Source organism: Cinclus cinclus, chromosome 20 (genome assembly GCF_963662255.1).
Source record: "Cinclus cinclus chromosome 20, bCinCin1.1, whole genome shotgun sequence".
Classification (NCBI taxonomy): Eukaryota; Metazoa; Chordata; class Aves; order Passeriformes; family Cinclidae; genus Cinclus; species Cinclus cinclus.
The window spans coordinates 9388629-9411486 of NC_085065.1; the positions used below are offsets into that span (position 1 = coordinate 9388629).

Consider the following 22858-nt stretch of genomic DNA (forward strand, 5'->3'; position numbering starts at 1 on the left):
TAGATCAGGATTCTTGTGCTCTTAAAAACCGTGGTGTTCCCCCACCTCTCCAGCAAGGCTAGGTGACTAAAAGACTCAAGGCTGGAATGAGACACAGTGAAATCACCAAGGTGAAATCAGCAGATACAGAACCCAGAGCGCTCCACTGTGGCAACGCCTGACGTGTCTACACGGCCAGGCTGTCCGCAGATGCGGGAGAACAACACAAAGCCATCATCCTCCGGCCTCACCACCGCCCAGCTCCGAGCAACACCGGGGCTGTGGCAACAGGGGCACTGGGGGCCGTAGCTGAACTCCGGGAGATGTCACTGGGGGATGTCACCGTCACATCTGGCACCAACTTACAGCTGCCCTTCCAGGGTGCCGGGGAGTCCCCCGGCCAGGCCGGGGCCCAGAGGTGCGGACTGAGGGGCACACCCCCTCACGAGCGCGGACCGGGGTCTCGGTCCCCTCGCAGGGGCCGAGGTCGGGGCGGGTCCCCTCAGAGGTGGCACCGCCCCCCTGCGGGTCCTGAGGCTGCCGGGGGTGGCGCCGGCAGTGCCTGCTCGCCGCGGCGCGGGGCCCTTCGGCCGGGCTGCCCCCGGCGCGCCTGCGCGCGGGCCCGGCCGGTTCCGGTGAGCGCTGAGGCAGCGGAGCGGGCGGACATGGCGGAGGGCGGCGCGGAGCGGGCCGATGGCCGCATCGTCAAAATGGAGGTGGATTACAGCGCGACCGTGGACCAGAGGTTGCCCGAGTGCGAGCGGCTGGCGCAGGTGAGGCGGGAGAGAAGCCTGGCGGGGCGGACGGGCTGAGTCATGGCGCGCTAGGCCGCGCGTGGAGGCGGCGCGGAGCGACCCGCGGCCGCATCCTACCCCACGATGCGGTGTTGAGGGGTCTGGTTGCGGGCTCTCGGTACCGTGCTAGGGAAGGGAAGGAGTGGACGGCTCCGCTGTTTCAGGACTGTGGAAGGGTGGGCGGGAGGGAGGTTGGTGGCCGACCACTGAAACTGCTCTCCAAGCAGTGGTCACGGCCCCAGCCCTGCCAGAGTTCATGGAGTGTTCTCATAACGCTCTCAGATACATGGATTCTTAGGGATGTTCTATGCAGAACCAAGGCCAAGAGATGGACTCGGTGATCCTTATGGGTTCCGTCCAACAGAGCCTGTTCCGTGATTTTGAGACGGGACGAGGTTTCGGGGCGCAGCCTGGCGGGTGCGGGAGCCAGAGGGCCCCAGTCCACCACAAGGCCCGTGGCTCTTCCCTGCTGGCCTTGCAACGCGGAGTTACTTGTTCATTCCGGGGCCGGAGCTGCCTTCGTTCAACAGGTCGCGGGTCAGGTTGGCCAGGCAGCGCTGGGCATCCTTTAACTTGCTTACATGCGAGCCCCAGGGAGCTGGATTGGAGGGACAGAGCCAGGACAGGCTCTAGGGCTGTCTCTGCCTCCTTCGGCTCAGTAAACAACGTCTGTGTACACGCCCTGGGTGACCGCAGGATATGTTCCACATGGGGTCAGAGTGCTGGAGTATCGGTGTTTAAAAAAGTTCTGTGGCCTGGAGATTCTTGTGCATCTCAGGTCTCAGAAAAGCCAGAGCCATAGAATCGCAGAATGCTTTGGGTTGGAAGAGGCCTTAAGCTCATCTCCTTCCACCCCCTGCCGTAGCCAGGGATGCCTTCGCTAGTCCAGATTGGCCTTGAACTTTTCCAAGGATGGGGCAACCACAGGTTCTCTGTTGTTGCCGTCGTTTGTTGTCCCAGTAGGATGGCATCTGACTCTTTACATGCTGCAAATTCTCTGCTAGTTCCACATTGTGCAAGACATACATGTTGAACAGTTCTGAAGGCAGTAGCCTTAAGATAAATAAATTGCATCTTATATTATTTTAAGACTGTTGTATGGAGAGCAGGCTCAGGGATTTTATCCCACAGGCACAGCTCTGAGGAGTGGACACCATGGCCATGTTTCATTCTGCAAAACATGAACTCTGTGGCAGTAAGAGCACATCCTTGACAAACCATTGTATGTAGTTTCAGCTGGGATGTCTTAGAAACAAATTTCATTTTCTTTGGTTTGTCACTAATTTTCTAACCATTTCTTGTTTCTAGTTTCTAAGTGTTTTTTGCAGCCCCACCGTTGCCATGGGCTGTTACAAATCCACCCATGTTAACATTTTTTTTAAACTAGATATTTGCTAGCATTTGCAGCTGAGGACTAAAAGTACATTGTAGTATCTTACACTCCTTTAAACAAAGGCAAATGTGGTTCTCAAAACATAACTATTATAATTCCACGCTTAGCATGTAAAGCTTGTAGTTAATGCTTTGTATAATACACTGTAATTAAGATATGAATATGGGTGAAAGTAATAGGAGAAGAAATTTTTTTTTGCCAAGGTATTTAACTGTATATCTGGTCTCACTAAAAACTCTGTTTTGGACAGAGAAGAAAGGAGTCTTCCATTCAGCTCAGTGAATGTGAGCTCACCAAACCTGTCTGAAACTTGCCAGGTTTCTCTTCTGAGGCAGACAACTTAGAGCATGTGTGGTGTGAAAATGAAACTAGTTCCTCTCCAGTTTTAGCTCTGTGTAGAGCCATGTGTTTAAAGTAAGTGCTATGCATATGTTTTTTTAAGGAGAAAATGTTAAAAATTAGTGTATGGGCTGGTCTGTGGTTTTATTTATGTGGGAATTTGAGCTACTCCCAGTTTAAACTGAATTGTGTTCTTAACTCATGGAGATAATTGTTTTCCTGTCTTATTAGGAAGGAAGATTGCAAGAAGTCATTGAAAACCTTCTCTCCCTGGAAAAACAAACACGGACGGTGAGTGGTGCATGGTGATGCTGGGATGTGCTACACACGTCATGTTCCACTGGATTAAAGTGAAGGGACTTGGATTATCACTCTTCCTCTTCTTTAAAAAGCAAATCAGTGAGACCAGACACTGATTTTGTCCCCTTTGTGTTGGAAGGCTGCAGGTTGTTTATCCCATCTCTTAACACACTCTTGGTTTGTTACAGGCTTCTGACATGGTCTCCACATCCCGAATCTTAGTTGCCATAGTGAAAATGTGTTATGAAGCTAAAGACTGGGATGCTCTTAATGAAAATATTATTCTTCTATCAAAGAGAAGAAGTCAGTTAAAACAGGTGAATTTAATCTTTTGAAACAAAAAATAAAACTATTTTGGAGTTGTATTACGTATCTGGTTCCCCCATGTATAGGGACTTTCTGTGTAAAGATGGTGGTTCATCTTTGCACCCTTCTGCAGTGTGTATTGTAGACATACTCATGTTCAGATGTATGTTAAACACAATTACTACATTTTATTGTGCTCATATGAAATGTGTGCTTTGCATGCTTGCTGTTGAAACAGGCATACTTTGGTAAAAAGCACTTGGATTTAAGGAAGCGTGGAGTTTATTGTACTCTGTGTGTTCAGTTTGAGCAACAGGTATTTTTAGTGGCATCCCTGCTTTAGGAAGGAAAAGGTTGCCTATCGTTTAATGTGCAGAATCATCACTAGTGTGTGTAAAAGTAGGAGTGCAGTTTACTGTACAGTTCTCTGACCTGGACAGACTGTAGCTGAAGATGTGGATCATTCCAGCTGAATTTTGAGGAACTTCTTGAGAAAGACATTTCTAGAAGTTTTAATTCCGGGGCTTTTTTAGAAGCAGGTATTTTACCAGCTTTGTCAGCATTGTTAGCAGAAGTGCACGTTTCCACACTTGTACTTGCTGCTGAGGGAACAAATCCTTCCTCTTCCTTCCCTTCCTGAGGAATCTACAGCTATTCCAAGGAGACAGGGTAGTGCATACAGTTAAGAGAAGCTACAGGTCTCCTCAGCCATGGAGATCTTAGGGCAGGCAGAGAAGTTCTGCCAGTTCATGTGAGTCCTGTGGATTTGGCAGAAGAGGAGTTGCTTTTCAGAATAGAACTGTATGGCATGGATTATTTTCAATACTGGAAAAACTGAGATGAAAGAAATGCCAGAACAGCATCATGCTTGCCTTACAGCATCAGTCGATAGCATCAGTGTACACATCTTTAGGAATCAAAGAGAGATGTGTCTTGTGTGCTTTTTGCTGAATTGAGTCTCTTTAGTGTGATGTGAAATTATTATTTACCTCTGAGTGTTACACCTTGAATTCATTATGGAAATCTAAAACCACAGTATGTTTTTCCCCTCTGTTTTCATACTAGGCAGTTGCTAAAATGGTCCAGCAGTGCTGCACTTACGTTGAAGAAATTACAGATTTACCAGTCAAGCTGCGCTTAATCGACACATTGCGTATGGTTACAGAAGGAAAAGTAAGGGTTTTTTTTTTAAGACTCTGTCTCTAAAAGGTAGAATAAAAATGCTTGCCTTCTTTAAAAGCATAGTTTCTTAGCTTTTTTTTAAATCTTGTGGAAGTAACACTAAAACTAATTTTTAAATGACCCTGAGAAGCCAAGTAGTTTATTTCCTTCCAAAAGACTGCAAATATTTTCCATATTTAAATCATATGCTGAAACACTGGCCATGTTCCTATGATGTATGCTGGCTGTGTTATTAATACAGTTGTGTTATTAATACATTTCAAAATTTTAAAATGCCATTTCCTTTCCACTTTTTAAAATGTTATGTATTTGAGTTTGTTAGGGAAATGGGCAAGTTTAATTTAATTTCTCCTGCACTTAGCAAGGTATTACATACAGTTATGATAACCAGAAGGTAATAACAACTGAGTTACTTATATTGTGTTCCTTCTGCTTTAAGAAAAGAAGGAATTCTGAACTGTGCAAATTTGAGTCAATGTTATGACTTCTGTCTGTTAGTCTAAATTAGTAGTAATTGAGTCTGATTGATTAATGGCTGGTTAGGAGTAAGTGAAATAGTTCAAAGGGTAGTGCTTACTGTACATTAACGATTAAAGTTAACTTCCCATCTGTTCCAATATATTCTAGCAGACAAAATATGCAATACTATATTCACAGTGTATATCCCTTTGTGTTTGCTTAGAGTCACAGCTCAGTGTAGGCATTGATTTTCAGATTAATTTGGGCCAAAAAAGTGTCAGTTATCCATTGTATTTCATCAATGTACCTTGTGGAGAGTGCCAGTGTAGTGGATGGATACACAGCAAATGAAGTGATTTTATGATGACAGCACCAATGAGACTACAGTGGGGTTGCAGTCTCAGAGTTTGCAGTCCTCTTTAGAAAATTCTGATGTTTAAACTCTTCCTTCTGCCCTCAGATCTACGTGGAAATCGAACGTGCTCGCCTGACAAAGACACTTGCAACAATAAAGGAGCAGAACGGGGAGGTGAAGGAGGCTGCCTCGATTCTGCAGGAGCTACAGGTAATGCCTTGGAACTCAGAATTGCATCAGCAATATCAATTCTGACTGTTAAGAGATTGTTTACAAATTGAATTTGGTATGTTTGCAGAAATGCCTGGAATTAGATGAATTGTTATTAATGAAAGTGCAGTTCAGTTTTAACTGCTTTTGTTAATTTCATGGCTGGGTTATGTAGAATAATTTCTGCTTCGAGGGTAGATTTCAGTTCTCTACCTAATGCATTGATTTTAGTGTTGGTGGATTCTTTGGTGTAAGTGGGGTGATAATTAAAATGGAATAACCTTTGTTCCATTTTCACTTGCTCTGTAATAGCTTTTCTTCTGTTGATTTGTTCTAGTGTGTTCCCCCTCCAGACAACCTCCCACTCTTCTGGCACAGTTAAGCCTTCACTTGTTTCGGCTTTGACAACATTAAATAGTTATAATTTCATTTCAGGTGGAAACCTACGGTTCAATGGAAAAGAAAGAACGTGTAGAATTTATCTTGGAGCAGATGAGACTCTGTCTAGCTGTGAAAGACTATATTCGGACTCAAATTATCAGCAAAAAAATTAATACAAAATTTTTTCAAGAAGAAAACACAGAAGTAAGTAATTGGAGGATTTCTCCCTCTTTCTCCCTCCCCTCACACAAATTTTAATTTGACTTGCCTCTCTTCAGGTCCAGGTGTATTTATTTAAATCCCTCTGTTTTCTGGGCTTCAGCTGAATTTCATTTACCTCTCATGGAGCTATGTTCATTTGACTTTTTGATACTGTTTCAGAAACTAAAGTTGAAATACTACAACTTAATGATCCAGCTGGATCAACATGAAGGCTCCTACCTCTCGATCTGTAAGCACTACAGAGCCATTTATGACACTCCCTGTATCCAAGCTGAAAGTGAAAAGTGGCAACAGGTAAACAAACTTTCCATACAAAATGTCTGTATTTCCATGTGGCCAATACCCATTTTTTACCTCATCAGTGTACAGTGGATGAAATAGCTCATCAGTCTGTTTTTATTCAAATGACTGTATTAATAAATTGGTTAGTTGAAAACAGATCTCATACAATTGATTGCAAAAGAACGTTTATAACCAACATCTTCATTATATATTACCTTTGAAACTGAGAATATCTCAATTGTTTCATACAAGTGTAGAGATTACAAACAGCTGTGCAAGTGGTGCTGTTGTGTGTGTAGTACAGATGTCTTTCATGTTTGAAAAGTTTATTTTCTTTATGTATTTATTTGAAATACTAGAATTTTGGTTAACCTCTGTCAATTTAAAAGTACCACAGTTAATTTCAGAAAGATGACATCAGTTTCACCTTAATTTGTTAATACACTGAGCTTAAATCTTCCACATATTAAACTCTAAGGTCTGTATCAGTTTTGACAATTCCTCTGTTTAATTATGGGAATAAACCACACTCTTTCCTCTTGAACAGGCACTGAAGAGCGTTGTTCTTTATGTTATTCTTTCACCTTATGACAATGAACAGTCTGATTTGGTGCACAGAATTAGTAGTGACAAAAAGCTAGAAGAAATTCCCAAGTATAAGTAAGTATCCTTCCTAATAACCAATTCTTAGATTAGAAAGTGTCTCTCCCTAACAGTGCAAGTAAATCTCTTTGTGCTGAGTCTGCTGTAAGCAACTCTGAATTTAATGCTGCATTATGAATGCTGCAAAAATGCCATGGTTGTTCTATGTGAAAATAAATGTCTCTTGTAAGAGAAAGATCTTTGTTAGAAAAACAGTCTGACTTGATCTGCCCCCATTATTTATGGTAATAAGAATAAAACATTTAAAATTATTCCTTTGATCTATTTTAAGTATGAAACAGGCCTTATTAATACAGGATTGTAATCCAACTGTACTAAACCATTTAGAGATCTCCTAAAACTATTTACCACCATGGAACTGATGAGGTGGAGTGCCCTAGTTGAAGAATATGGGAAGGAGTTGAGAGAAGGATCCCTTGACAGTCCTGCAACAGATGTTTTTGGCTGTACAGAGGAAGGTGAAAAGAGATGGAAAGATTTAAAGAACAGAGTTGTGGAACATGTAAGTATCAGTGTCTGTAAACAGTACCTGTTTACTCAGTGCCTCAGCTAAAAATGCCTTTTGCTTGCTGTATTTTAATCACAAAGAAGATTAAAAAGTAGCTAATAAACAGCAGGTAAAGTGTCTTTTCTGTTGTGTTGTATTTCAGGATTTTGTTTATGCATCGTTACTGTATATTTATATTTGACATAGTTGCCATCAAAAAGGGCATATTGCACTCAAATGAGATTTAGCATTCATGTTTCAATAAAACATAAATCTGAAAGTCTGGTTTGTATCAAATTCCTAATTGGTTGATATCTTTTCTTAATAACGTATCATGTAGAGACTTTTATAGCGTTCACCAGCAAAAGAGCTGTTTGTTCACAACCCCTCACATCCCCCATGCTGGACTGCCATTAGAGCACTACAGTTCCTAATCTGCTTTTAACATGGACTTTTATATTTTTGCAGCCTGCTTCAATTATTTTTTGCACATAACCCTCTACTCTGAACACTTTTATTCCAGAATATTAGAATAATGGCTAAATATTATACCAGAATTACAATGAAGAGAATGGCACAACTCCTGGATCTGTCCATTGATGTAAGTCTTGCTTTGTTTATCCTTTGTCTATAAGGGGAGTGTGTTTGTGGCAGAGATGTGAGTATTCAGCAGAATAATGTTCTTGTTTGATTTAATTTTCTGCCTATATGGGAGTTAGAAAACTATTCATTAAACCTTGAACTCAGTTTCATGATGCACATGCCCATAAGGCAAAAGCTGCTCTTAGAAGTTTGTTTATGTTCAAGGCCTTGTGTAAATGCTGGAGCTTCTTGTCTGGTGTTTCAGTGTTAGAAAGTTCTTGTCAATGAGTGATGAAAACCAACTGAACAGAGGGTCCTTCACCTGTAAGTGTCCCTGTTCATAGGTGGTGGCACTTAAGGAACATGGGGTGGAGGGGTCTTCTGCCACCCCCCTTTGTATTTTCTAGAGCTTTCCAAATAGAATGACACATCCTGGTATTTTGAGTGCAAATTAAAAACATTACCCATTTCATGAAATCTGCTTTTCCCACAAACTCAGAAATAACCCTTTGTGACAGTGGTCAGTAATTCACTGGGATTTTCCCAAGCCTTGCTTGCCACACGACTTGCTCTGGTATCTGTGTAGCCAAGTGCTCCAAAGTGTAAAAGTCTATTGGGGTCATATATTAAACATTAATTTAATGAAAGATAGTCAGATATAGGTCAATTGATAACGAAAAAAGGTTTTATTTTTTAATAGCTTGTGCTAGTACCTTGCATTGCCAGCATGTGTAATATTAAAGTATCCTGCATTTTTTGAAGCACAGTATTGTTACAGTTATACTTGCATATAAAGAAAATCTTGTTCCTGGTGCTTTCGTGCTGCTGGGAGGAATTTTGGTGCTTTGTAGGTAAACATGCTATTTTCTTGACTTAGTGCTGTTTGTCTTTACAGGAATCGGAGGAGTTCTTGTCTAACCTAGTAGTTAATAAAACCATCTTTGCTAAAGTAGACAGGCTGGCAGGAATTATCAATTTCCAGAGGCCTAAGGACCCAAACAATATACTCAATGACTGGTCTCACAAGCTCAACTCCCTCATGGCCCTAGTTAACAAAACCACACATCTCATTGCCAAAGAAGAGATGATCCATAACCTGCAGTAAGGTGCCTCAATAATCTCAGTGCTTTTAAAGAAGGCATTAAATCTTCATAATAGAGACTATTATTACAAGTGTGTATATGGTTTGTTTTCTCCCTGCCAAGCCTTCCTGGTCTAAAATTTAGAACATAATTCTGAAATTCCTGTTGACAATTAAATTCCCTTGATTATTCATTCAGTTGTTAAATGTTTTTGCTACAATTGGTGAAAGAACAGAATAAAACTGTATTGCCTGTATAATAATAGTCTCGTGATGTATTTTTTTCAGTGTGTACTCTTATCTGTTCAACATATGATTCTGTGGTTGTTTCATTACAGGACTATTTTTGAGGCTGTGATTGAGAGCATATACTGTAAATAATAAAATCCTAGGGTTTTACAAAGATGTAACTTAAAATGATAATAGTGCAAAGTTATGTCAAGACACTCTGAACAAAATTCTGTATGTTTATGCTTAAGAATAGTGCTATTTCTTATAATTTGGTACTACAGTTAGAATTCATTAATTAATTTTGAACTGCCAGAGCAATCAATACATGAGTAAGTACCTAAGCCTTTGTCTGCTTGGTGCAAGTCACTAATTTTGCCTGTTTTGTTGTTACAGTTTTTAAGGGATCCAGTGGCAATTAATCAAGTAGCTAAGCTGGTACTTGGAAGCTGCTGCTTCTCATCATGAGTGTGTTATATTCTGAGCAGATAAGGCCCTGTTATTTACTTTAACCTCCTTGTATTGGAGGGAAGTCGTGGACTTTTCCCCCTGGTCTGTTTTTTTAAGGAAGTAAAATAGTAGAACAAATAGTGTAGTAAGAATCAATGGAACTTCTATTGAATTTGCTCTGCTTTGGAATGATTTTTAATGCTAGCCATAACCATTCTGTTCATAATTAATTAAGTAGAGACTACCATTGTAAATGATATATTGAGATGTATATAAACAAGCACACTGAGCTCATTCAGACTAATGCTCTTTTTGTCTGAGTAAACATAAATTGGGAAACTCCAAACAGGGATTTTTGAGTGAGGGAAGTCTGAAGGGACAGGAAAGGATGGAAACTTGTGAACAGTGATTTGCATTTGAAATGCAGACTTTGGGAGACTTGGGAATGTGGTTTGGAAGGCTTGTTACTTTCAAAGCATTACCAATCCAGTTCACTGCATTTAAACAACAAAAAGGCAGCTGAACTGTTAGTAAGGGAAGGAAGAGGAGCAGGTATTCAGAATGCACACAATGTTTACCATTTGACTTCCTAAACTGAACTATAATCCCAGTTGTACAAATTGTTTAAAATCTTGTCATGACCCTTTCTGAGCATGGGATGTTCTGGCCATTGGGAGGCTACTGCCAGAACAATGGACAAAGTGTCTTAAAAAACAATATATCATTTGGAACCTGAGGCAAGAGCTATCAGAGAGAGGAACAATGGGTCATCAGGGGAAGTGGGAACGTGCCTCTCCCTGTTCTTATCATAAACATTTTCCTTCCAGTTGCAGTCTGGTCTGAAATCTTCAACCCCAAGCATTTAAGCCTCTGATGCTTCTACCAGATATGTTGGACTTGTTTCCCCAGCCAACCCTCTTTTCATTTTAATCCTAGAGTGGAATGTTTCAGTGGTTCCCCTGGCTCTTCTTTCTGGATTTCTTGCAGATCTCCTTCTCTGGGCTCTGTCCCTCTGCTGCCTTTTGCTGGATTTAGAGCACGAGTTTGTTGGAGAGGAAGTGGTTTCTCTCCCCTCACAACCACCTTTTGCTGCCAGCATTAGAAAGAATGTGGAAGAACTCTTATCTTTCAACAGCTCAGGTATCTCCTTAAAAGTCAGTTTGGAAGGATTGCGAAGGTTCACTTTCATGGTCTGTATTTGTGCCAAAGATCCACGATGATCTGTGCCTTTTAATCTGAAAGAGATTTTGTTTGCACTTGGAACACCTGAGTCTTGATTTGGAACATACTGCCCAAGGCAGACTCCCTCCCTGTCCTCAGAGTGACACTTCTGCTGTGTTCTGAGTACTTGTTGCCAGAAGCTAGAATCCCTCAGGGTTTCCCTCCCCATACATCACAGAGGTAAAATAGAAGTTCTAAAAGAAAACTCTGGAATTATTAGGCTCCAGGCTAATTCCAAGTGAGCCTGAAATTTTTTTTTTTTTTTTTTTTTTGCTTGCAGACTACTAAAATGGGAGTGTATAGTTGTCACATTCAGGATGCTAGGAAAAAAGCTCTAAATTTTTGGTACCAGTTCATCTCAAGAATGCAGATATATGTCAGATATAACTCCTCCATGAGCAATTCAAAGGTCAGCATGAAGACATGCCAGCTTCTTAAAAAGTGTACAAAGACTGAAGATCTTTGATCTTGACAGTGTGGGATCAAACCATCACATTACTCTGACCTTTGTAGTTTCTATTTCCTTAGTGTACCCTCAACATCCCCTTGTTGCTGGTTGCTTCTCAATGCTCTCATTTTGTGAATCAAAGGAGAAATGAATTAGTTTGAATATTACTTGCTCTAGAAATTACATGTGCTTAAGCAGTCAACATTGAAATGTTACCCTTGGATAATTATGAAGAAAGATTAAAGTTGAGATCATCTGTTCATTAGAGGACTCTGGAGGAATTCCAGGGGAATTTTCATGCTGGAAAATCAAAACTTGCTACTCTTCAGCCTAATAACCAGACATTAATGGCTGCCTAGAAAGAGTTTGCTTTATTGTTTACCAAGACTAAGAACTACTGTTGCTATCTAATCCTAGGTCTACCACTGCCTTGTTTGTGGCAGAGACTAAACCACTTAACTTCTGTTACTTTCCCATGATTGCTGCTTCTGAGGGAGTTCAAAAATTTATAAAGGTCCAGTGTGCTAAGACAATAAAAACATTGCTCCTGTTGCTGCAATCTGTCTGGCACTTCCATTGAGAAAGGCCTCCTGTTGTTTTGTTGCTCAGGGGTGAACAATCTGTTGGAGAAGCCTGCTGGGATGTTGGGCTGCAGGGTCAGGGAGGCAATTCCCTGCTGAATGTATTCTATTATGTCCTTACTACTCTTACATGTTAATTGTGATGGTTTTTCCTGGATTCTGGTTAGACATCATGAGCGGGGCTGATTGAAAATGGAGCTTTCTGTATTCACGTAATACCACTTCCCAGAACTGGGAGTGAACTTGAACATAGAATGGAAATTGATTTTCTGAATTTCCTGTGAAAGCAGAAGAGAAAGAAAAAAGTATAAGCAGTATAAGTTTCAAATAATTAGAATAGGTTTGTTTTGAAAATGTTGAAACCAAGCTGCAGTTGTGATTCCAAGTGTGCAGCTCATGGGTGAGCCAGGACTCCAGGGCTTTTTGGCTACCGAGTCTCCATTAGGCCTGGAGCAAGTGAGGGTTTGAGAGTTCCCAACTCTGCCAGAATCTGTGCCACACCTTTCAGTGCTCTGCTCAGATCTCTGCTTCATGGCAGGGAGCCTAGCAGCCCTGAGTGGCCCCAGGTTTTCAAACCCCTGGTGTTCGGCAAGGAGCCTGGATTCTCTGAGGACCAGGGCATGGGTTGTAGCTTCACAGAATAGGGGGAAGCCCTGTGAGCCAGCATCATATACAGAATCCTGACTGAAGAGTAGGGAGACAGGATGTGTTAGGGCATCTGTACAGGGATTCCTTGCACACATGGTCCCTTGCAGGGTGGGCTTTCTAAACATCCAGTAAGAAATTGCTATTTTCAGATTTTAAAGATTTCAAAATCCTAAAAAATGTACAAGTGGAATTGAGTTTGATATTACTGCATTCACTGGAGGGTTTTAAAAAATTTGACCATCACTGTTAGACTTTTGAGCATCTGAATTCTGTCAAGTCTCATGATGCTGAGTGGAAATTCCTTGTCTTTGTTACTCTCATGCTTCCCCATTATGCCTTTGGTATTTCTTACATTTCCAACCTCCACTGTTGTTTTTTTTTCTCCCCCCAGACTCTGTGTCACCCCCTGCTCCCGGTCTCTTTGAACAGAAGTCTAACACTGTAAGCTCTCCTCTTGCCATGAAACCCCATTGGATTCCAGGAATTTAGGAAGTCTGGACAATTCTGGAAATGCAAGGCAGTAGTCAGCATGTAACACATCTGGTTCTGAGCTTTGCCCAGTGCTCAGTGACAGCCTGGGGGTTGTGAATGATGTGTTGGAGAGCAGAGGTTGGAAGGCAAAATTGCAGTTTCCACTGGGGTAATGCATTTCAAGGAAAGAGAAAGAGATGTCTCATTTAGATAGATATTGAGTTCTTCTCACAGTAGTAGGGATATAATAATCTTATATATTATAATCTTACTTCGTTAAATTTCCTTTAATACTGTATTGAAACATCAAAGCTACAAGAAGTGTCTTTCTTCCCAGGTAATCTGTAACCAGTTCCTGGACCATTCTCTGTTTCCTGAGATGTGACTACAGAAGTAGCTCTAAAGACAAATTTAGTTTTTTAGGCCCTCTGGATTTGGGATCTCATCCCATTAGTTGCTATGCTTCTCACTTTGAGCAGAATTTCCAGGGTTAATGAGCCCTCAGAGCCCCATTTGTTTTGGACCAACAGTCTTCATCTATCTGGTAACAAGGACCTTGAAAGAGCTTGGAGGGGGCAGCACACGAAAACAGGAGAGTTGTTCCAAGCTTGCAGGCTCTGCTTGAACAGGGCAGTTCTTGGCAGCCACCCCCATCCCAGAGCTGCTGGCTCCCTGTCCAGCCTCTAGCACCTCCACTGAGGCTTTATGCAATACAAAATAGGCTAAAACCTCCTTCATTATGGAAGTTAAAAGGGTTAAAGTACCAAGATCTCTAAAAGCAGTGGGTGCAAGGGCACATCTCCATGTACTGTTTTATACATTGGGATTCCCCTGCTCCCCTGGTCCTACAGGGCAGAGTTGCCACCTTTTCACAGCAGCCTGTGCCTCTTGGTACATCCAATCTGGAACTTTAAATTAGCAGAGAGAGAGGGTGAAAAGAATGGGGTCTGTCACTGAACAGATCCTCCAATAACTCAAGTCACTGCCACACAATCTTTTTCTTACCACCTTATGAAAAAAATACTGTCAGAACAAATGGACTTAAAAAAAGCTTAAGTGAAAAATAAACCAAACTAAATTTCTGTCTTCTCCAAATTGAACTTCAGAGGCTGTATGTGCTTATATCTAAAAATATGCATGCATTGATAATTCTATCTTCCACTGCTTTTTCTAATTATAATTTATTTTGAAGAAAACCTTTGAATTTTTTAACAGAAAAAAATGACCAGTAAGCTAAAGCTCACCAGGAACCAAAGACAACCAGCCTCAAAAGTAAAAGGACTAACTCCATTTCAACAACCTGGACTGAGTGACACACTTAGTTGGATCTTAAACATGGTTTCAGCTTTCTTTGATCCCTGTTCCTTGCACAGTGCCCTCAGAAAACACCAGTCACAGCACTGGGAAAGGTGTCAGGCTGGCAGCAGGGACAGCAGAGGTGGCCTATGGCAAGTTCACAGGAGGGTTTTATCCTGAAATGGCATCTTCTGCATTGAGGCTGGGACCACCCACACTCTGCTCTGCGACAGCACAACTACACTCCCAACTGTTTACGAAGTGAATTAAAAAGTAGACTGATTTAAGACTAGGGTGGCAAATGTAAAGGATTTGTTTAGTTTTATTTCCTCCTGTATTTACATTGTTGTAAGGAGCTTTCTCTTTATAAATGCATTACTGATGAATATTGAAAACTGCTTGGGCACAAGTATCTTCTTGCAGTGGCAGTGCATCAGAGGCTTGGCTGGTGGTTTTTCTTCAAAGAGTTACAAGGCATTAGACGTAAATTTAAATATAAATACATTTTACAGGAAGATCCAATACTAAAATTATCTGAATCTTATTTCAATTAAAGGGGAAGGAATTTTTTTAAAAAAAACACTAGACTGTTTCAGTGATAAACTTTTGTAAGATCCTGAAGTAAGCTGCTTTTCCCCAATTTCTTGTCCACTTTGCCCTAAAGCATAGCGGCCTCTGCAGAGCACAGGGCACCCATCCACGGCAGCTAAACCGGTAACGTCTTGAAAAAGCCAGTTTTCAAAACAGCGTAGGTATTAAGAACTGATTGCCAAAGAGTCTGAAAACACAGCTAACAGGGAAGATTACTCCATGAAAATAAAACTGTTATGCAAAGCAGTTTCTGGGAGTCATGAGCAGCCAGCAACGCGTTACCAGCAGTCCTTCAGCACGGGCGGGTGGGTTTGGACAACACGGTGACAGCGAGAGCCGCTCCGGCACCTGCGGCAGCCTCGGAACCCGCAGCCGGCCTCCCGCAAGGTTCTTTCAGAGAATTAACTTTAAAAAGCCACAGGAAAAGAGTTTAAAAAAAGAGAAAAAAGCAACACAAAACCCCAAACCAAACATTCGCACACACACACAAATCCAACTCACGCCGTAGAAAAACCATGAGAAAAAGTAATTTCCAAGTATTTTCCCGTTTTGTCACGGGTGGGCTCCATGTCCGGCCCTGGCCGGCCCCCCCGCCTGCCGGTACCGGCCCCGCCCGCGACCCTCGGGCTCCGCAGCTGCGCTCCGAACCCAGGGAAGGGGAGGGAAAAAAAGAGAGAAAATACAAAGAATACGCGGAAAACCCCCCGAAATTGCCGGTTTCCAGCGCGGGCAGCGCGGACGTGGCCCCGGACGCTGTCCCGTGAGGGAGCCCCGGGCTGCGCTTCAGCGGCCGCCGGGCTGAGGGGACAGCGGGTCCCGCTCCCCATCCTCATCCCCTATACCGGACCGCCACCCTATCCCCATGGCCGTTCCGTCCCGGTCCCGGTCCCGGGCCCCACCCGGACCCCATTCCCGTCCCAATCCCCACACCGCCGCCGTTCTCGCCCCCGTCCCGTCCCCTCACACCGCCGCCCTCCGCCTTCCGGGCCGAGGGGAGGGCCGGCCTTTCCCACAATGCTTTGTGGGACGTTGACAAGTGGATCCAAGATGGCGTAGAAAGTAATGACAGGTAAGTCGGGACTTCCCCGACCGCCCCCGCGGGCACCGAGCGCGGCCCGCACCGGCCGCCCGCGGTCCCGCCGTGCCCTCGGGGGACCCGCGGGGCTCCGCGGCCGGCGGGGTGCGCGGTGCGGGGCGCGGGGGCCGCGCGGTGCCGGCGGGAGCGGGCCCTGTGTCCGCGGAGGGCCTGCGGCGGCCGCCGCTCGCGGGGTGTTTACGGGGCGCTCGGCCGGACCCCGGCGCCGCCGCGCTCCCCGGGGCCCCCGGGCGGGCGGAGCGGCCCCGCGCCCGGCCGGGCCCAGGAGTCGGGCCGGACAGCCGGGGATGCCTCGCACGAACCGGGGGTGCTCCGGGGGGGGATGCAGGGGGGGTGGGAGGCAGCTTTGTTTTTGTACCGGGCGGGGCGGGAGGGGACGGGAGAGACGGCCGGGAAATAACAGTGGTGAAATAGAAGTGAAAAAAAAAAAAATGGGGTAGGTAGGGTTTGTGGAGGGATGGAAAAATAAATTGGAAGAATTTAACAGCTGTTGTAAAATTACCCCCTCGGAGCGGTTGAGGGGTGGGCAGATGAGCTTATGTTTTTGTTTTCTGCAGGAGGCTTTGGCAGGGAGAGTGGAGTGAAGTTGGGAGGTTTAACACAGGTCCTGAGAGCAGCTTTTAAACCCCCAATCAGCTCTGAAACTGAAATCAGGAGAGTTTCCACTGCACTTTGCAACACAGCCCTTCCAGCAGACACTTATATGTATATTTTTAGGGTAAATCCCCAGGCAGGAGAAAGATCTGCGTTACCCCTCCTGCAGTGAGACGTGTCCTTTTGTTAACTTCCAAAGGAGTGCGGTTGTTTTGGCTTCAGCGCTTTGTTAGGCAATTGTTTGATTAGAGTAACATGATTAAACATATCATTGATGGAAAGTAAGAAGTAACTGCAGGGAAGCAGTTGCAAGGCTGCTTCCCAATTAATGACAAAATGAGTAAGAGTTAACAAGGTAATAGGATTTTTGCATTATCTAAAGTACAGCGAGCTTGAGAGGAAGTTTTAAAATAGCACATTTTACTTTTCATTGAAAAAAATAAAAGAATTCAATTGTGAGACAGAAACATACCCTGAAAATGGATATCCCCATTGACAGATTGAGTGTATCACCATGGCTGGTCCTATTGGGATGGTTTGGATTGTTGACATCGTCTAATGTTGTTCTTCATAATAATTAGTGTAATTGAAGCAAGGCAAAGGATAAAATACATCACCTGCCTTTCTTTATGTAAGAAAAGACATGTTCCTTTATAAAAAAATACAAAAATAAGACGATGCTTGGTGATACATGGCAAGTTTGCATTATTTTCCAAGACTGATAGGTAGAACAGGGTGGCTTTAAAGTAATATGTTGAATTTTATTGTTTCAGTACTTTTGAGCCATAGCAGATTGTGAATGAAAACTCTTTTTTGTTTTTTTTTTGTTTTTTTTTTTTTTTTTTAATGGCAAAGCTTTTGTGATGGGGACAGTCTGGGAGTGCTGGGCAGGTCTATAGGGAGGAACTGATTTTTGAACATTCAGTTCAAACTCAGAGGAGGGGAAAGTGTATGAGGGGCCATCACATTCCCTCCACCTCCTTGGGGTGCAAACCCAGGGAATCAGACTTTGGTAGGCTTGGCTTTTACGGTGCAGAAATTGTGAGTGGCAGAAGCTGAGTTGAGCTTTTTTTTGTTCAACTTTAATTAGCTGAGCAATTTTTCTTTATTGGTAAGTGAAGGAACATTTTATGTTATTACTGATAAATTGAGTTCTCTTTGTAATTTGTTCTGAAAGCAGAAATTACTTCTTTATTTTTCCTAGCTGAAATGACATTTCCTTTATCACTCTTCACCTCTGTGATTTTTCTTGATTTATGAAATGTACAGTGTGTATTTTCCTTCTTTTAATTCATACAGGCACTATGCCTTTTTAGGTGAGCCAGATGAATTTTTCTGTGGTAGAGGCTTGTTAAAGTCATGGCTTAAAGACTTGAAAAGTTAAAATAGCTGATTTTGTTGGGGTTTTTTGGTCTATTTTTGGATTTTTTTTTGTTTGCCTGTTTAGGGGCTTGTTTTTACCTCTTCCCATCAGACTAAAACTTAAAGGGAGATGTGGAAGCAGCATCTTATTCTCTAATTTATCCCAGTTCTTCTTCTTGATGTGTCATGGAGGATCCTTTTCCTTTGTGAAATCTCCCTGGTTTCAGAGAAGTTCCTCCTGGCTTTGGGTTCAGTGTGAGGAGATCTGGTTGTAGAAGAAGGGCTGTGGTTTGGAGAGAACTTCTGCTCAAAGGCCAGATTGATAGAGAAATTCTCATCTCAAAAGATGTAAGTGAGAGTGTCTGGAAGGCTTGAAAAGGGGATATTCCCAGGTGGGTAAGGTACAGGCCTAGTGCTTGAGAGATGTGGAGAGACTGATGCAAATCACTTCACCTGTTTGTGCTTCCTTTTGAAGGAATTTTAAGTAGGGATAGTGGATCTTACTGCCTTCTAAGGAGTCCTGATGCCTGTGGATGAAAGAGCCCATGTAGGAGCTGGACAATAATATTACTGATGTTTTCCAACTCTGTTAATTTAATAGTCTGATGAAATATTTTCTCCATTGTTGGCAATAATTTTTTTTTTTTTAGTAAAATCCCCTTTGCATTTATAGCTGGATATTCTTTCTGACTCTCATTATGTTGGTTTGTTTTTCTTATTTGTTATTTGCTACCATTTTATATTTGCTGCTGAACAGTATTCTTGGTGTTTTCATTTTAGTAATGGCAGAAATGATTGCTGGAGCAATTCAGGTTATTAAAGCCCTTGACTCTCTCACCTCAGTGGCATCCCCTCCTGAAGTCAGTGGGACCTCACAGGTCTGGTAGCTGGAGTGAAATCTAAATTAAAAAGGTCTTTGGAATTAATTTAAATCCATCCCCTGTGTACAGGCTGAGTAGCTGGGGAAAGTTGTGGGAGCTGGCTTGGAGCAGGAGAAGGAAGGATGGTGTGACACTGCTCTGGCTTAGGGATAGAGTGGTTGGACAGCTGGAATTCCCCTGCCTGGGGGATCAGTAGGCCAAGAATCCCAGCGAGCCTCGACGCTGTCCTGACGTTTCTCCTGGCATTGCTGAAGCCTTCTTCCTGGAAGGAGGCAGATCCCCAATGTTCTTATCTGTGCAGTGCTGCCAGGGGCTCATCATGGGGGGGAAAATTCCCAATTTTGTAATCCCAGCCCTCCCTCCTGCTCATATTGCAGCAGTTGAATCCTTTCTCACTTCTTTTGCTGAGATGCTGTGGCAAAATCTCATTTTCACTATGTGGTACGTGTAATTTTTCCTCCATAAATGGAAGGATTGTGAGTTAGATTTTCAGAACAAACAAGACCTTCCTTTTTTGTTTTTGTTTGTCTTGCTGTCTCTTTCGTGGCCTTTGGCAGCAAGACAGCACTTGTGTTTGTATGTATCAATGACATATATTTAAAGGCATGGTGCTTTATATGTTGGATTTCTTCCTCCCCTTTGTGCAAACTTCTGTGGTTGCCATTCTTTTTCAACAAGGAAGAGAGAATGTTTTAGGAGACTGGTTTTTCAAAGGTTTCCACACAGCATTGGCATGGAATTATAAAAAATCTGAAGGAATGCATGGTCTTCTGGAGATATTGACTGGGAAAATCAGCCTTTGTTTTCCCCAAATGTTTTGGGGTGAGAGAAAATAACTAAACTTCATAGACAGGAAAATTTGGAGTCTGCAAGGTCAGAGGCTGCTCCACAGGAACAGGCCAGCCTCTGGGAATTTCATTATGGTGACACTGATATGTGACTCAGGTTCCTTATTCCAAAACAGTCTTGCTTACTGAGCTTTTCTTTTCACATGAATGTTTACAACATGAGGCTTCCAACAGAAGCAATCCCTCATGTCTGAGAAACACAGAAAAGTGAATATTACTGTAGGAAAAGAAGGGATTGGGAATTTAAGCAGGGAGATTGTAATTACCCATGGGTGAGAATTTGTTCTTCTGTTGCATTTCTATTGCACTGCCAGTTGACGTTAAAGGATACTTGATGGGGCTATAACGTAATACCCAAATATTCCTATATAATTTTATATGCAAATTCGTTGTTGTAAGTTAGAAATGGACTAGTTATTTATCCAGTCTTTTCTCAGAGTCCTCCATAATACCAAACTGCAGCCTTATTGCAGGAAAGCCAGATAAGAAATGATAGATTTCAATCTTTTCCTCCTCAAATGTAATTTTACTACACTGAGAGGTTCCATTTTGTGACTACAAAGTTTGAGGGTGACTGTGGCCCCATCCTACTTCCCAATGAGTAGAATCTATCAGATTTTCTGAGTGGCATGGAGGCTTTGTCAGATGTTAGAAGGCTGGAACCTTAGCAGGAAGGTAATGTAGCATTAATAGCACTGAACTATACAGGTTTTCCCAGAAGCAGTGGATACACAGTGCTGCTGAGCTGGTAGCAAGAACTTTTAGAGATGTGTTTAGGAGATGTGACTGGGAGCTATTTTGCCATTTGTTGCTGTTAGTCCTGGGAAGTATCACTTGCCTGAAGAATGATGTGTCTGAAGTGAATGTTTTGAATCTTTGGCTTATGTGTGGTTTGGGGAAATAAGTTTCATGCTCCTTTTTGTAAGCAGTAGCAAGGCTAGTGATTCTTGGAGCTGTAATGATGAAATACTGAAAGAAAAAGAACAGTAGGTTTGTGTTTGGTATGAAGTTTTGAATGTTGCAGTGGCAGGAAGTGAAGGATAGAAACGTGAGCACTGTGTGGACTCGTCTGAGCTCGTTTTATGGTAGTTAGGGTAAGTGTTACTTAGAAATGATCTTTCAGTCTGTGAATTTCACAGTCTGGGATTTTTTCCCCCCATAGTTACATATAGCAAAAATACTGTATTCATCAAAACACTAAAAATTATGGTGCTTAAATATACTTGAATATGCTTAAAAGGTCTTTCATAGCCCTTCAGACCTCACTGGCAAGAGGGAAATCTGTAACGTGAGCTGTTTTCAAGAATCTTGGTTGCTAGTAGTGCAGCATGAGTGTTTAATTTGCTGGAAACTGTTTAGTGGTTCAGCAAACCTAGAAGGTAACAAATCTTTGTGAACATCATAAATGGAGAATGCCACAAATGAAAAGCGTTGTGGTTTTGGTGGCGTGTAAAATAGCACTTCTTCCCTATGTATCTTTTCGCTTAATGGTAGGGTAATCTCTATTTTTTTAAACTGAAAATTTAATTTTATCCTGGGGTAATTTTGGGAGGACAGGGATGGGCAGCTGTCTTCTGTTCCCAAGTAATGTTTCTTCATGGGTCTCAATGAAATTTCCCCTCAGCTGGGATTCCCAAATAGCCATGATAGCTGCCTTGCATGTACTCCTCTGCTATCTTGGGAGCCAGAATTTGTTGTATTCCTCTCATTATCTACAACGAGAGGTCATTAAGGGGAATTTTTTTTTGCATACTTCAGAATCTGTGCTAACTCAGTGCTGTGGGTCTTTTATTCCAGTGATGTTTTTGATTATAGTTGTTTGTGCAAATGGTTTTGAGGTAACTGTGCTCTGGCCATATCTTGAGACACTCACACGTTTGGAATGGTGCAGGACATTTGTTTTGTCGTTTGAACTGGCTGATACTACTTGGCTGTAGCTTTGTTTATATTTGTTTGGCTGGGCTAGACACTGCTCCTCTGCTTCCCAAGTTTTGTCAGGATTATGCCGTTAACCACAGCAGGATCGTTGCTCATTCCTGCTGATGCAGTTCTTTGAGTGGGGTTTCAAATACGTGACTGAATCACTAATGTTCCTTTCAAAAGGAATGAGGAGGGCAAGTTCTACTGGGGAATGTGTTCTGGATACATGTTGTGGTGTTGCTCGTAGGGTTTGCTGTGAGGGGAGAACTTGGGAATCCGTATTCTATTCTTGGAAGAATTTAAATATTGAATTTGTTGGTACTACCATGGTCAGGCATTTGAGGAGAGGAAACCGGGACATTGTAAAAACATTATCCATATGCAGAAAGGTTAATGTAATTAAAAAACAGAGTTACAAGACAACTCCCCAAACTAGGCTTAGCTATATTATGCCCAACTTTTTGAAGCACGGTCATGTAAAAATGTATTTCAAAGGTTATTTACAACAAGGATAGCAGTTTTTAGAGGTGGAGGGTTAGTTATGGCTTTGAACTTTCAAAACTGTGCACAGAAATACCATGTACAGTTACATAATAGGCATGGTTTGGGGAAAGATGTGTTTGGAGGATCTGTGGGTGGCATGATTGTGTTATTAAATCTGTTACGGTAGGACCCTTTTGTGCTAAGCACTGTGTAAATGCGTAACAAAAAACTCAGTCACAGTATTATTCACTACTATAATAAATTAAAGTTCATTATAAAGCTGCAATGAAGGCTGAGGTATATTGAAGGAAATTTTTCCTGTTTTGTGCAGTGATGTTCTGGCTGATTCCTGTGCTCAGTTTGTGACCTGTGCAATGTACCTGATGTTCAGCGGGAAGATTTTTCATAATCTTTTCCCTTTTGAACTGATTGAAAGAGTGATCCATATTTTGCATCTCAAACAACAAATGAACTTGGAGCTTTTATTTTTTTTTTCCCCATTTATCCAACTGTAAAACTGTGATAGATACCTGTAGTATGTGCACTTGCCCTGGGGATCAAAGCTGTGCTTTTCAGCTAGACCTGCTCCCAGGAGGGTGGTGCCTTGCAGTATTAGGTCATGTCAGGAGTGGAGAAAGTTCTTGTGTGAGAGTGAAAGTTTGACATTTGAGGGAAGACTGTTTCAGCATTGCTACAATATCCTGTTAAGAAGAGAAAATGTGGAT

The 22858-nt window shown here is 42.4% G+C and overlaps 2 protein-coding genes across 6 annotated transcripts in view; both read left to right on the forward strand.

The window, feature by feature from the left end:
* Nucleotides 1-619: 619 nt before the first annotated feature.
* On the forward strand, nucleotides 620-9269 carry PSMD12 (proteasome 26S subunit, non-ATPase 12). Of its 3 annotated transcripts, none has more exons than XM_062506127.1 (11): nucleotides 620-752; nucleotides 2737-2796; nucleotides 2994-3122; nucleotides 4177-4284; nucleotides 5213-5317; nucleotides 5753-5902; nucleotides 6080-6214; nucleotides 6750-6862; nucleotides 7193-7367; nucleotides 7876-7953; nucleotides 8830-9269. In XM_062506127.1, exons 1-11 carry the CDS (start codon nucleotides 645-647, stop codon nucleotides 9037-9039), a joined length of 1371 nt encoding a protein of 456 aa, XP_062362111.1. In that variant the 5' UTR covers nucleotides 620-644; the 3' UTR covers nucleotides 9040-9269. The 3 variants fall into 3 exon arrangements, with proteins under 3 accessions (XP_062362111.1, XP_062362112.1, XP_062362114.1); XM_062506130.1 differs by lacking the exon at nucleotides 620-752 and adding an exon at nucleotides 2123-2580; XM_062506128.1 differs by lacking the exon at nucleotides 2737-2796 and having other exon boundaries at nucleotides 645-752.
* Nucleotides 9270-15972: 6703 nt separating this feature from the next.
* Nucleotides 15973-22858, forward strand: part of HELZ (helicase with zinc finger) — an 84243-nt gene continuing 77357 nt past the window's right edge. For 2 of the 3 annotated variants that reach the window (XM_062506108.1, XM_062506109.1), the window contains exon 1: nucleotides 15992-16018. Coding sequence is in view for 1 of the 3 variants with exons in the window: in XM_062506110.1 (XP_062362094.1) it covers nucleotides 16012-16018 (7 nt within the window). In the remaining 2 variants the exon portion in view is untranslated. Of the gene's footprint in view, nucleotides 16019-22858 lie in introns of all 3 variants that reach the window. The other variant, XM_062506110.1, reaches the window with a different exon arrangement.

What these genes read in the sequence shown, in the direction of transcription:
- PSMD12 (XM_062506127.1), top strand. Translation starts at nt 645, where the DNA reads ATGGCGGAGGGCGGCGCGGAGCGGGCCGATGGCCGCATCGTCAAAATG. An exon ending in GAAGAAGTCAGTTAAAACAG is followed by an intron (nt 3,123 to 4,176) that starts GTGAATTTAATC and finishes TTTTCATACTAG; the next exon opens with GCAGTTGCTAAAATGGTCCA. An exon ending in AGAACAGAGTTGTGGAACAT is followed by an intron (nt 7,368 to 7,875) that starts GTAAGTATCAGT and finishes CTTTTATTCCAG; the next exon opens with AATATTAGAATAATGGCTAA.